This window comes from Lissotriton helveticus, chromosome 5_1 (assembly GCF_964261635.1).
Source record: "Lissotriton helveticus chromosome 5_1, aLisHel1.1, whole genome shotgun sequence".
Classification (NCBI taxonomy): Eukaryota; Metazoa; Chordata; class Amphibia; order Caudata; family Salamandridae; genus Lissotriton; species Lissotriton helveticus.
Genome location: NC_136065.1, coordinates 268,483,439 through 268,497,644, shown reverse-complemented (window position 1 = coordinate 268,497,644; position 14,206 = coordinate 268,483,439). Strand labels below are relative to the sequence as shown.

Here is a 14,206-nt window from a genome sequence, read left to right as displayed (position 1 = left end):
GTTTCCACTCCACCGCCATTTTTCTAGCGAGAACCTTTTTTTCTTGTACCTCACCCGCTGGCATTTAAAGGTTACAGTTTCCTTATGACATTGTTTTCCGCCGCTTGACATTTTTATTGGTTTCTCGGCCGTCAAACGAGCAGTGTAGCAACGCGCAGTAAACCATAACATTTATACATTCTCATTGATTTACTAGCCAGGAGAAAGGAGCTGGTGTTAATGCAGGAGAAAGCACTGGGATCATTACTGTTCCTTTACGTAAGAAAAGAGAAGATAAGATCATAAATATGCGGTTAAAGCGCGTAACCATATTGCATACAACTTCCTCATAATCTTCTCGCGTGCTTAAACCACGAGGCAAGGTGTCCTGCCTGGGCGTCCGCAGAAAAGTTTCGGGGGGGGGGGGGGGGGAGGGGGGGCAACATTGTAACTTCATCACCATCCTCCGACATGATTGAGCACAGGTATTAAATACATTTAAAAAAAATCTAATAAGACAAAGAGCTTAAAAAAACAAAGAAAACAATAGGGGGAAGAGAAACATCTTGTGAGGTGCCACAGCAGACGACCTGGCAACTACAATAAAACAGAGGGAAAAACTAAAAATGGCCTGACAAAAACAATTCTAAATCAGGTTGATGCGGTTCTAGAGCATGGGTACTCGCAAACTTTCTCTCGGGGGCCAAATTTACAGTGTGGTTTGTGGCCGAGGGCCGCATCGGTGGGGGTGGGGTCAGTTGGGGGTGGAGGGTGGGGCTAGAGCAACAAAAAAAACTATGACCATGAGTTTGAACACATGCCCATGCAGCGGACACCTTCGTCCACTGAGCTTTCTCTTTCTATCTCTCTCTTTCTATATATCTCTCTCTCTCCCTCCCTCCCTCACTCTCACTCTCTCTCCCTCTCTGTCTCTCTCTCCCTCCCTCACTCTCTCTCCCTCTCTGTCTCTCTCTCCCTCCCTCCCTCTGTCTCCCTCTATCTCTCCCTCCCTCCCTCTGTCTCTCTCTCCCTCTCTCTCTCCGTCTCATTCACTCTGTCTCTCTCTCTCCCCTTCTGTCTCCCTCCGTCTCCCTCCCTCTGTCTCCCTCTGATTCCCTCTATCTCCCTCCCTCTGTCTTCCTCCCCCTGACTCACTCTCCTTCCCTCTGTCTCCCTCTCCTTCCCTCTGTCTCGGTCTCGGTCTCTCTCTCTCTCTCTCTCTCTCTGTCTCCCTCTCTCTCTGTCTCTACCTATCCCTCTCTGTCTCCCTCCCTCTATCTCCCTCTCTGTCTCCCTCCCCCTGACTCCCTCTCCCTCCCCCTGTCTCCTTCTGTCTTCCTCTCCCTCCCTCTGTCTCCCTCTCTTTCTCTCTGTCTCGGTCGGTCTCTCTCTCTCTCTCTCTCTCTCTCTCTCTCTCTCTCTCTCTCTCTCTCTCTCTCTCTCTCTCTCTCTCTCTCTCTCCCTGTCTCCCTCTCTCTCTCTCTCTCTCTCTCCCTCTGTCTGTCTCCCTCCCTCTGTCTCCCTCTCTGTCTCCCTCCCTCTGTCGCCCTCTCCCTCTGTCTCCCTCTGATTCCCTCTGTCTCCCTCTCCCTCTGTCTGTCTCCCTCTCTGTCTCCCTCTCTGTCTCCCTCTCTGTCTCTCTCCCTCTGCCTCCCTCCCTCTGTCTCCCTCTCTCTCTGTCTCCCTCTCTGTCTCCCTCCCTCTGTCTCCCTCTCCCTCTGATTCCCTCTGTCTCCCTCTCCCTCTGTCTCCCTCTCCCTCTGTCTCCCTCTCCCTCTGTCTCCCTCTACCCCTGTCTCCCTCTACCCCTGTCTCCCTCTACCCCTGTCTCCCTCCCCCTGTCTCCCTCTTCCTCCCTCTGTCTCCCTCTATCGGTCTCTCTCTATCCCTCCCTCTATCTCCCTCCCTCTGTTTCCCTCTCTGTCTCCCTCCCTCTGTCTCCCTCCCTCCCTCTGTCTCCTCCCTCCCTCTGTCTCTCTCTGTCTCTCTCTCTCTCTCTCTCTCCGTCTCGGTCTCTCTGTCTTCCTCTCTGTCTCCTTCTTTCCCTCTCTGCCTCCCTCTCTCTCTGTCTCCCTCTGATTCCCTCTATCTCCCTCTCCCTCTGTCTCCCTCTACCCCTGTCTCCCTCTCCCTCCCCCTGTCTCCCTCTCCCTGTCGCCCTCTCCCTCCCTCTCTCCCCCTGTCTCGCTCTCCCTCTCTGTCTCTCTCTCTCTCTGTCTCTCTCCCTCCCTCTCTGTCTCTCTCCCTCCCTCTCTGTCGTCCTCCCTCTGTCTTCCTCCCTCTGTCTCCCTCCCCCTGCCTCCCTCTCCTTCCCCCTGTCTCCTTCTGTCTCCCTCTCCCTCCGTCTCCCTCTCCCTCCCTGTGTCTCCCCCTCTCTCCCGCTCTCTCTATCCCTCTCTTTCTATCTCCCTCCCTCTGTCTCCCTCTTTCCCTCTCTGTCTCCCTCTGTCTCCCTCCCTCTGTCTCCCTCCCTCTGTCTCCCTCCCTCTGTCTCCCTCCCTCTCTCTCTCACTCTCTCTGTCTCCCTCCCTCTGTCTCCCTCTCCCTCTGCCTCCCTCTCCCTCTCTCTCTGCCCCCTCTCTGTCTCCCTCCCTCTCTGTCTCCCTCCCTCTCTGTCTCCCTCCCTCTCTGTCTCCCTCCCTCTCTGTCTCCCTCCCTCTCTGTCTCCCTCCCTCTTTGTCTCCCTCCCTCTTTGTCTCCCTCCCTCTCTGTCTCCCTCCCTCTCTGTCTCCCTCCCTCTCTCCCTCTCTCTCTCCCTCTCTCTCTCTGTCTCCCTCTCTCTCCCTCTCTCTCTGTCTCCCTCTCTTTCCCTCTCTGTCTCCTGGTCTGTCTACCTCCCTCTGTCGCCCCCTTACCTCTGTCTCCCGCCCTGTCTCCCTCCCTCTCTCTCTCTCCCTCTGTCTCCCGCCCTATCTGTCTCCCGCCCTATCTGTCTTCCTCTCTCTCTGTCTCTCTCTCTCTCTCTGTCTGTCTCTGTCTCCCTCTGTCTCCCTCCCTCTCCCTGTCTCCCTCCCTCGGTTTCCCTCCCTCGGTTTCCCTCCCTCTGTCTTCCTCCGTCACCCTCTGTCTGTCACCCTCTGTCTACTTCACAGATCTTTAAAAGACCATTTACTTGTTAATGAGGCTTTGTTGTGAACCACCAGGCCCCCATAAAGCAGAGTGCCTGGCCACGCTGCTGCGGCCGTGTTGGCTGACACTCTTTATTTTTTTTTTTTTTTAAACACAGGTAGGATGTCTGCAAGGCATGTTAAAGGCAGACAGCCCATTGTCATTCTTTATGTGATCAGCAGCAGACAGAATGACAATGGGCATGTCCACAGTCTGCTCGAGGTTGGGAGGGGCTGCTGCAGCCTCTAGAGTTCAGAGAGAAGTGAGAGAGGCACCAAGTGAGAGAACTCCTGGGGCTTCTCGCAGGGGAACAGCACAGCCTGCTGTAATTGTGAAAATTAAGGGGACAAAAGGCATCCGTGCGGACCTGCGTTCCAGGGGGGGCAAGCACCCCCCTTGCCCCCCCCCCACGGACGCCCATGGTGTCATGAGTAGGTTTCTGTGGTCCCCAACTTAAGCACAGCCTGGCACTGAAGAATAACCTTCAAGCTCCTCTTTCACGCATTCAAGGCCCTCCACAACATCGGACCAGCATACCTAAACAACCGCCTCTCCTCCCACGACCCAAGAGATACCTCCAGTGATCTGGCCTCTCTCTGGCCACTGTCCCAGGCATCTACAAGACCTGAACGTGAGGAAAGTCTTTCTCCTACCTCGCAGCCAAGGCCTGGAACGACCTCCCCCTACACCTCCGACAAACACCTACACTGCTCGCCTTCAGGAAGGACCTCAATACCTGGCTCTTCGGATGGTCTGATTTTTAAGTTTAAAATTTCAGAGTTCCTTACCGCCTGTGGATCCAGGTAGCACCACCACCACCACCACACCAGCAAAGGAAGGTATTTCAACATCAGTGTCATCTTAAGTACTTTTTTGAGTCTCGGACCAGACGTATTTTGTGCTGCCCTGTTGTGCTGCCCTGTTTTGAGCAACTTTGAATTTGATTGCCTATTTTCTGCATATTCTATTCAAGCATGCCTATTTTCTGCATATTCTAATCAAGCATGCATCAATATTGAATTATATATTTATATTTAAAAAAATCTCCAAACAATTGCCACAATTCCGCCGAACTCCTTGCGTGACGGGTGCTCCTTCATGCAAGTGGCATGCACGTAATCAATAAACCAACAACAACGTCCCCCCATCTAGGAACAAATACGGAGCACTCCTGGGTTTTGTATTAATACACACCCACATATATATATACACACACATCTGTATACATGCACACCTCTTAAAAGCTAGAGATGCAGTTGGGTTCTTGGTTCTGATAGAAAATTTGACAAAGGTAAACTTGAGCATCACAAAAATTACATTACTGGGGTGGCCTGGGCAATTTTCCACTTTGGTTATACCTTAAAACGTCTCTGTTCAACATTCCCACAACTGATTATTTCATATGCAAACATTATTATTTTGAGTATATTTGTCTAGTGAGGAGCAGTTGGAAACGGAACAACTTCCATATACATATCGGGAAAGAGCCATAGATTCTGAAATATCATACACTACTGAAGAGACTGGTTTTTGTTCCGTAAGCCTTTTATGTTGCATTCTAGCATCTGTACTGTTTTATTGGAGACACCAAGAGACCCATCCAAATAATATAGCACAGAGATGGGGGCTTCTATCAGAGGTGATTTCTGCTGCCATGATCGGACCGGGACCCACTTCCAGGTGGAAGCATGTGCATACTGGGGGCATATGCAGGACCTTCCAGGAACGACCACCTGAATTTACACCACACTTACATGGAATTGGTGGCACCAAAAACAGCCACTGGTTTGCCAGCCTAAGTTTGGTGTATGATCAGAGAGCATGTTTTGCAATGCTACTACTGCTCGAAAGCATCACCAATTGAGAGGCCATTGTCAATCACGCTTAGTATGCGTGCCAGGCCTACCATATGAAATGAATGCTGGATACAGGCAGAGAGCAGAGGGCAGCTTGAGAGGGATGTTATACTTCACAATTTACAATGACACTGCTTTTTGTCAGATTGTGATAATCCACAGAATGACGGTCCCGCCTCCGGTATTATACTTACTCGAGCTCCATGGTGGTATTTTATGGCATATTGTGTACCTTCTTTGAATGACTTACGCACCCCTTTTATAATGCTGCATTTGTCATAGTGGAGATACTTAATAGTATATTCCTGCTACTGCACTTCTAATTAGTTGCTCTACACTTTGTCTTCACGTTCACTGCAGAGGAAGTAGTGAAATTTGACTGACAGTTTAAAATAACTTGCCGCCATTCTACTTCATCAACCCTCTGGCTCATCTCCCAGTTCACCTCTCTTTTGAGCTGTGGGGAAGAGGTAGGGCTGCAGCCGGCTCATTGTGCCAGACATTTTAGGCTGTAGTGCAGGGTTCTCCAAAGTCGGTCCTGGAGGGCCGTAACCATGCCAGATTTTTAGTACATCCCCATTTAGATAAATGTAGTTATCTTAAAATCTGGCATGGATCCAGCACCCCAAGGCCGACTTTGGAGAACCCTGCTGTAGTGCATTGCTGCTTTGGCATGGGAAAAGGGGCCATGGTTGGTCAATCCTCAATGTAGACGGCCAGCCACCAGATTTCTGATGGCTACGTCTAACCACAGATTCCTCACCTTGTGAATACACTTCCAGGCGCCAGACTTGAATCTGAACTTTTACTCATCAGTTCCCTTGCATACTGGTAGGAGGGGTTGGGAGGCCCTGGATCAGATCCGTCCCACCCTGGAAGTGACATCGGTGCCACAATATGAACTAGGTGTGCCCATATCAGTTCTCATCAAAGCCCATTCTACCAGGACCAAGGCTACTACCCACTGGCACGTGGGGTGCTGAGTCTCGACATTTGTTAGGCTGCTACGCGGATTTCACTACACACATTCCAGAGGCACTATTGCATAAACAATACGGTCCACTGGAAAGGGCACTTGGTCCACTCGGTCCTTCAGGACTTTTGTAGTTTGAGCTAGTTTACGGGCCCACCACCTAAGAGGTATTGTTTTTGTATCTATTCAAAGAGTGAGGAATCATGCGGTTAGAAGTATCCATCAAAAGAACAAGATACTTCGCCTCTGTACCTCTCTTTCTGGTAGAGACTCTTTCTAATTGTTGATTCCTCACCCACCCTCTCATGTCCCTGTTCCTTTAACTTGTCTCTTCACATAAAAAGATCCCAATTTCGGAATTTTCACTGTGGTCACAACCAATCTGATTGGTTCTGTGTTGCAAGCTTGGAAATATCAAGAAAACTGCTGATGTCAGCACACATGGGTGGTGCCCATGTAGGCCTGCGCATGTCGCATCCGGCCTAGAACAACGTCAATGCAGGGCCGAAAGCACCATGTTCCCATGCGCAGAGGTATTGCAGAAGATTTTTCCGGATGCAGTCTGATGCCTGGGAGAGGTGAGGAATACGCGGTTCGGTAGAGTTTCTACAAGGAAGAGCATTCCTGAAGTTAAATAGCTTGTTCATTAGAGATCTGCACACTGCCACATTCTGATTATTAAGGGCTCTGCTTTGAATGACACTAACAGATTTCAGAAAGAAAGTGATATTGATGCGCAGAGGTGTCCGTTATATTGTGGTCCGTCGGCAAGACAGGTCCGACATGAGCTGCACTATGCCATCTACCACACTGGTAGATGGCGTCATGCAGCTGGTGTCGGATCTGTTGGGGAATGCAAGAATAATCTCCTGTTCCTGTCTGGCACCTGCTGGTATTCACAAGCTGAGGAAAATTCAGTTAAATAGAGATTCTTCCAGAAAGAGCCTTACCAAAGGTACATAACTTGTTCAGCTCAGTTGGCCACTCAAGCCGTGTTGATTAAGTAGGGTCACCTTATTTATGCATTTGTCAGACCCCTTTCAGAGTGCCATGGGTCATACGTGAGCGATTGGGCTCAACCATGGAGGTTGAGGCCTTTTACTCCTGATGTTCCAGGCTCGACTTACTATGGGCTCAGAGCTACTGGACCAAGTAGCCCGTCAGCACTTGACTTTCAGTGGTAGCATTGGTCAAGCAGTTGAAGGATTCTCCCGGGGTGGGGGTGAGGAGGTGTACATGCAGAGGTGTGAACACAAACTTACAACTTAAAATATGTTTAGCAGCTGCAATAAATGATTCTCTGGTCAAATACTTACTGTTATGAAAAACATGGTAGTTATATAAGGAAGAGGTGTGGCGCCGCGGCCAGGGCGACTGACGCTGGAATCTGGGGACCACGGTTCGATCCCCGGCTCCGGCGGCAGGTTAGCCCAGCACCATGTGACTCTGGGCAATAGCTCGCTTAATCTTCCCGACGGCCCCCAGCGCCTAGAGACCCTTACGGGTGATTGTGCGCTTTACAAATGTGGACTTTTATACAAAAACACATAATGAAATACAGCAGGTAAAAACAATACACACAGTCCCCTGAGGTGTAAGCTCTAGTGTTTGATAGGCATATCCCTAACTCGCACTTCTTTGTCACTAGCGGTATCGGTTATTCCCTATTCACTATATGTCTATAGTGCTGCCGCATTCAGGATAAGCCCCCCTAGTAGTCTGAGTCTTAGAAGTCCCACTCTGACTCTTCCAAAAGTCAGTATTCCAACGCCCAAAGTGCTCTGTGGCAGAACAATTTCCCTCTGGGCCTTCCAGCCCTACGATCATTGTTACATGCTCCTGCAGCGGTTGCACTACCAGGGTCTCTGGGAGTTTCACTCTTGGACGTCGCGGAGGGCTGCAGTGCCTGCTAATGGTGAGTTGCAGCTTTGCAGGGGCAGCTGCTGGATGTCCACAGGGCTTTATCCAGTGAGACAGTATGTTCATCTGATCCTTCCCACAGATGTGGGTGACGATTGCTCGGGTTCCAATCCTTAGTCAGAGCTTGGGCACTCACAAGCAACCACTGAGTCCTTTCCACTCGATGGCAGAACTGGGCCATGCTCTTTGTTCTTCAGTGACCCCTTCTGGCACACCGTGTTAGCAACCTTACTCTGCAGACAGGTGATTGCCTGATCGGGAGGCTTTAATTTCCTCCTCACGGCGGCCCTCTCTGGGATATACGAGGTGGCTGATTGTACGCTTCACACAGGCGACAGCCCGATCGGCACAGCAGTCCTGCAATCTTCGCAGCGGCACTCTGTGGCATACGGAGTTGCTGACTTCCCTCTACGAGTGACAGCCTGATCGAAACAACCACAGCTAACTTCATGGCGGTCCCATCTGGCGTATGGGGTCACCGACTTGAATGTTCACACGGGCTATGACCCAGTGGATCTACTAGCGTCTCTTTGCACCTTGCTACTGGAAACTACTCACCAGGATCTCCCACTGGACTTCGTACTCTGCTGGGAGACCTTAGCCCTCAGTCGTGCAACCGGCAGATGTCTTGCTGCGCTCTTCCTCAACATACAGTCTGAATGGCTGCTTGACACTTAACAGTTGTGGGGCGTTAATCTTCTCTTCTTATCTACTTCTGTGCCACAGACGTAACTGTTACGTCCTCAACTGTGGCATTGGTTTACAGAGGACATAACTGTTAAATCCGCAGCACATGACCTGGAAATTCAGCAGAGGGATTTCCTTTTTCTTTCCTTCAATGTAATGGCGATTGTGTGCATGGAGCGCTGACGTCATTACATCAGTAGTGAAATGAGAAGATCATTTAATTTCACTTTCACTTATTGGGTGCTTTTGGGGCTTTCCCTAGTAGATCGCTGCAGGAGGGAGATCCCGAAGGAGGAATCCACCAATAGACGCCAGGGTGGGGGTGCAATCCTTTGGGCAAGTGTTATTGCCCCCCAAAACGTTTTGGATAAAGTCAGTCTTTCTGCCTCCAACCCCCCTGCTCTGGGTAGAAATCCCACTAGGAAGCCAGGGACTAATATTTTTAAAGTAATTCAGAGGTGGGGGCTTCCCAGAATGGGCATGCCAATGCCCCCTCTCAAAAACAAATAGGCAGAGTCTTACTGCCCACTGGGGGACATAAGGGGGCAATAGCCCCCAATCCGTACCCCAGGGAGGGCAGAAATCCCACTAGGCACCGGAGACTTCTTTGTTTGTATGTCCGGGGTGGGGACTGCCCAGAATGGGTATGCCAGTGCCCCCTCCAACCCCCCAAAAAATAGCCAGTCTTTTTTTTTTATATATATTTTTATTATTATATCACAAGAGAGGAAATGAACATAGACATATCGGGCGGCAATAGACGAGTTGAAATTGATCCGTGGACGGGCAAATAAGTGACGAAACAATATACAGCACAAGTCACAGTGATTCAAATGACGCTCGAAACAAAAGCAAGCAAGAAGAGAATAATTTCAGCAAACACTTCCCACTCACACCCGCCCATCAGAAGTACAGGATACAAGGAGCAAACATGAACACCAGAATATGGTATGAATAAGACTCAGGAGAATACGCCACAGCTCTTGTGAAGAGAGGAAAGGAATAGAAGGTCATAGAAAATAACAAAGAAAAAAAAAAAAACCCACCCTACATCCCTGCCGATGGCTACGACCTAACCCCACTAGCAGCGTGCCTGTCGCCCCCTAAACTACACCCCAAGGAAGGGAAAAAGATGGAGGAGAATGCAACTTCCCCTGCCCCGCTCGCACTAAGCAACACAATGTCGAATACAAACAAGTCCACGAACTGACCGCGAAAGAGGCATTTAGAAAAACAGAACATTAAAGCAACTCCTTATCAGCAGCTGGCCGGGGAATCTGTCCCACATCATACGTAAAAATTCAACCCTGCCCCGCTTTAATACGCCCGTTAATACGTGACAACCGGACATTCGCCCCATAATACCATGTCCAATGATCAGAGTTAACAGGAAAGCAAGGCAAAGCCAACACCATGTGAGGGTCCTGCGACCGGGAAACATCGAAACACAACCAACGATCGTTTGAGTTCAGCAACAAAGTACCAAGCCAGCCCTTCAGATCAGGATGCCGCCAGGGCGATGAGGAATAGAAGGCCATGTCAGCCGGGCACAAGGGCGGTGCAACTCGAATGGGCAAAGGCGCTGTTTTGTGGAAGTGTACCGCCCGCAGTGTAGTGCCAGGTCCCCCTGCGTTACTCATGTGATCAATCCGGGACTCATACTCCACACCTGACGGAGGCCCACCTGTAACCAACTCCAGGTGTGGAACAGTAAACCCCGGCGTTGGCGCCGAGCCGCGAGCGGCGTCAATAATCACAGGATCAACGTGACTCCCGCCCGTCGGAGGGGCAACAATGGCGTCTAGCTGTAGTCCAAGTCCTCTGACTCCTCCCACCCAGGTAGCATGGAGGGAGCCAAGAGCAACAAAGAGGTCTCAAAACGTGGGCTCCATCATGTGGTTCTGGGCCAATCTCTGTCTCTCGGGACGCAGCTCCTCACGCAGAGCGGCATCTAAAGCCAGATCAATTACAGCTGGTAGAAGAGCCGCGGTGGATCCACTAGGCAGGGGCCATCATTATTCCCAGGAAATAAGGGCGAGCCGCCATAGCCACCATGAACGTGCGCAGACCACTCAGTCTCCGATGCCTTTTGCGAGGTGCTGGCAAAAGTGGCGCTTTGTGACACAGGAGACTGTTTCCGTGTCGAACCATCCGAGTGCGTGTAAAAGCAGCAACCCCCGCTGCACTGACGACTGGAGAAGCAGGGTGCACAGGTCTGTTCCAATTCCGACCTGAACAGTGGCGTAGTGCCCAGCCCAATATGGCGGCCCCTTTCTCCACCGATCCACACCAGCCCGGACAGAAAACAGGATAAAATCGTGCGGGCGCACAACGAGGTATTACTGAAGCATGGCAGCCGTGGCCGGGTCAGCGCTCTTACCCCACCTCCACCAGCGCGGGTACCGTGTCGTCCCCCGCAGTTCCGTCCGGCAATCGCCTAGGCCCGCACAGCCACGTCTTCAATTGGCAGCGGTAGCCGGCGCCGACCTCCAGCACCTCCGCACGCAGCCCGACTCTGCCACGGTCCGGATAACGAGGAGCCCAAGACGGGTTTACAATAACGCCAGGACACCGGAGTCGCCGTCAATCATGCCCCAGATCCTCCGGCGTCACATCGTGTCATCCACAAGCCTGTGCGAGCGGGAGCAGGCAGGATTAAAGCAGGATAAACGGTGCGGGCAGCAGAGCTCGCTGTCTAAGCGGCCATTCCGCTGCCCGGCCAGCCACGCCCCCAAAATAGCCAGTCTTAATGCCCTCCCTGGTGAGGGGGGTGGGGGGGGGGTAAGAAAGCCCATTAGGCACCGGGGATATGGTTTCTGGGCATGTCAGGGAGCGGCCTCTTACGCAAGGGTCACTCCCCTTTTTGTGGGAAACACATTTTGACTGTTTCTGGCCCCCCTCCCCTTGGGGGCAGACCAGCAATATTTTTTGGCTCATATACTCTCAAGGGGGGGCAGAAAAACACTAGACACTAGGGAAAGTTTCTGTGTGTGTTAGAGAACTGGAGTTCAGCTGACGGTCTGCGTGTACTGGCGTTTGGCTGGTTGTGTACCTGCATTTTCCTCCCTGCATTTTGCTGACTGCGTGTGTGGACGTATGCTTGGCTGGCAGTGTTTGTGGACTAACGCTTGACTGGCAGTATATGTAGACTGTCACTTGGCTAGTGGTCTGCTTGGATAGCACTTGGCTGGCAGTGTTTAGACAGTTGCTTGGCTGACGTTGTGCGTGGATGTCGCTTGGCTGGTGGTGTGGTGGTTGTCGCTTGGCTGGCGGTGTGCGTGGATGTCGCTTGGCTGGCGGTGTGCGTGGATGTCGCTTGGCTGGCGGTGTGCATAGATGCTGCTTGGGCGGAGTGCATGGATGGCACTTGCCTGGCAGTGTGCTGGTGGTGTGCGTGGATGGCGCTTGGCTGGCGGTGTGGCTTGCATGGATTCTCTAGAATTGTATTACCTAGGATCCCCTGCAAGCCTCACATTTAGTTCAAAAGTCATACTTTCTTCACGTTTCTGTGTGGAAAAGTTGTGGGATTATCGCGCCGGTACATATTTCACCTGATAAACATGATACCTCACTTGTGTGGGTGCCCTCAGCAGTCAGCCTTTAAAGCGTACTGAAGAGCCTTGCTATTTCTTTATCCAGTGTATGTCCCACCCAGATCTCAGTAATGGAACAATCCACAAATCTTTCTGGGTGGGGATTCCCTTTGTTCATGGCACACACCCATGATCCGTGTTCTCCCATGACAACAAAAATCCGCACCAGGGAATCCGGATTTCATTGCAGCTGGGGGAAAGCAAAGCATAATTCGTGGGGCTTTTCCATCCTAACTGCGCTCCTTTCAACCTCCCTCCCATTCTTTAAAATTCAGTCAGATAAACCAATGGTGTATGAAGTAGTTTACAATTAATTTCCACATTTCTTTCACACAACATCAGTGGCAAGTCATACTCTTTTTAGGTTGCAATTTTATCATGCATTTACAGATAGTTTTTGAAAACTCATTTGGTTAATTTGCAGGATTTGACAACTGTAGCGTGTTATCTTGTTGGGCGGGAGCATCAAGAGCATTCAGTTCCCCCTTTCTGACTCGTACTAGGTTTAGCCTTGAGTGCAAAGAAATATGACCAGTGAGAGGTGGCATATTAGTGTTTCAGACCCATGTGGTTTTACACCTCTATCAGTAAATCTATTCTAATACTCTGCATAAGAGCAGTTTTTCTGTAATATATTTATTACAAATTTACTGTTTGATGTGTATCGACAGAAAGTGCCCTTCATTATGTTCATTTCAGCCTCAACAATGGACAACTGAAGTCATATAGTCCTTAGCACGAGCAGCGTTCTTCGAAATTGAACCAATCAATGTACAACCGATAGTTGTACATCCAGCAATTGAATATAAGCTAAATCTACATAATCCAAAGCCTGTTTCCAAAGAGCCGACCCCCACACATAAGTAAGCCCACTTTGTAAATTAGGGAACGTAATGGATGTTTCCACATAATTCTGTTTTATAAGCACAAGTCATTGACATTAAGTGATGAATGGTTGAAAAGCTTGTATTTTTGTTGATGGCATCAGCGACACTAACCATGGAATGCCTCATTTTTTCACCAGAAATCAGAGTGTTTTTTAAATTTGGAAACGTTTTCGCAAGAACAGAAAGAGCGGATCTGTTGGTGTCTGAAAGAAAACATTACGAAGCAGAAGTTGAAGGAAACTGCTTCCATTGAAAAGACGGTAAGCTCCTGAATCTGAAAGTTACATCTTCTTACACAGACATAAATGATCAATCTTACAGAAAACTTGTACTTTTGCATGTACCGGTTTTAATGTATGAAGCTGTGGCTTTTCACACTACAGTGCTTTATCAGTAAAGCAAATGTATTTGTTTGATTTGCCTACAATGAATACTTTATTTCCAGTTATTGTGATAGTACACTTTAGTTATCAGAGGGCCCTCAAGTAAGTAATACAGTTGTAGAGCAAATGTAAATTGTTCAAATGTCCAAATAGGAAGGATCTCGCGTTAAGACATATCTGTTTGAAGCACAGATGTGCTTCTGACTTTTGCTTTTTAATCAATTGGTCGTGTTTGATGATATAAAAGGAATATTGACAAGAACTTATTTGGCATTGACATGCAGTCTGAGAAATGGGACAACCTTTCTTGGTCAGCGGGATTAGAATGTATTAGATGACCTTTTATTAGCTTTTTGTAGAAAATGTTCCAGCTAAAAACACAAGAATGATAAAACATCATTACACATGTCACATCCTGTATAAATATAAAACATATGAGAACAATCCATTGAAATGTAAATCTTTTCAGATGTGTCTTAAAAAGAAATTTCAAAATCCGACTAGAATCCTCACATCACATTGGTTGAATTCAAGTCAAGTCAAGTCAAGTCAAAGATGCTTTATTCGGTTTGTAAATAACACAACCATATAGCAACAGACATAGAAAAGAATTTTTACACATATTAGAACAGCTAAAGAAAAAGGAAGTGACAAATAATGGGATTGCACATAGAATAAAAACATTTGGCAATATTTATAATACAGAATCATAAGGTCATCTATAAAGATACACTTGGCTATGATATCAATAATTATACGACATCGAAAATGTGTAAATATGCAGTTAAGGTGCTAAGTATCATACAGATAAATAATTTCT

General features: G+C 49.1%; 1 protein-coding gene across 5 annotated transcripts in view; it reads left to right on the top strand.

Annotated features, from left to right (window-relative positions):
- RGS3 (regulator of G protein signaling 3) overlaps positions 1 to 14,206 on the top strand; it is a 945,383-nt gene that overhangs the window by 681,185 nt on the left and 249,992 nt on the right. For all 5 annotated transcript variants that reach the window (XM_078642175.1, XM_078642174.1, XM_078642173.1 and 2 more), the window contains one exon: positions 13,141 to 13,263. In XM_078642175.1, coding sequence (XP_078498301.1) covers positions 13,141 to 13,263 — 123 coding nt within the window. The remainder of the gene's footprint in view (positions 1 to 13,140; positions 13,264 to 14,206) is intronic.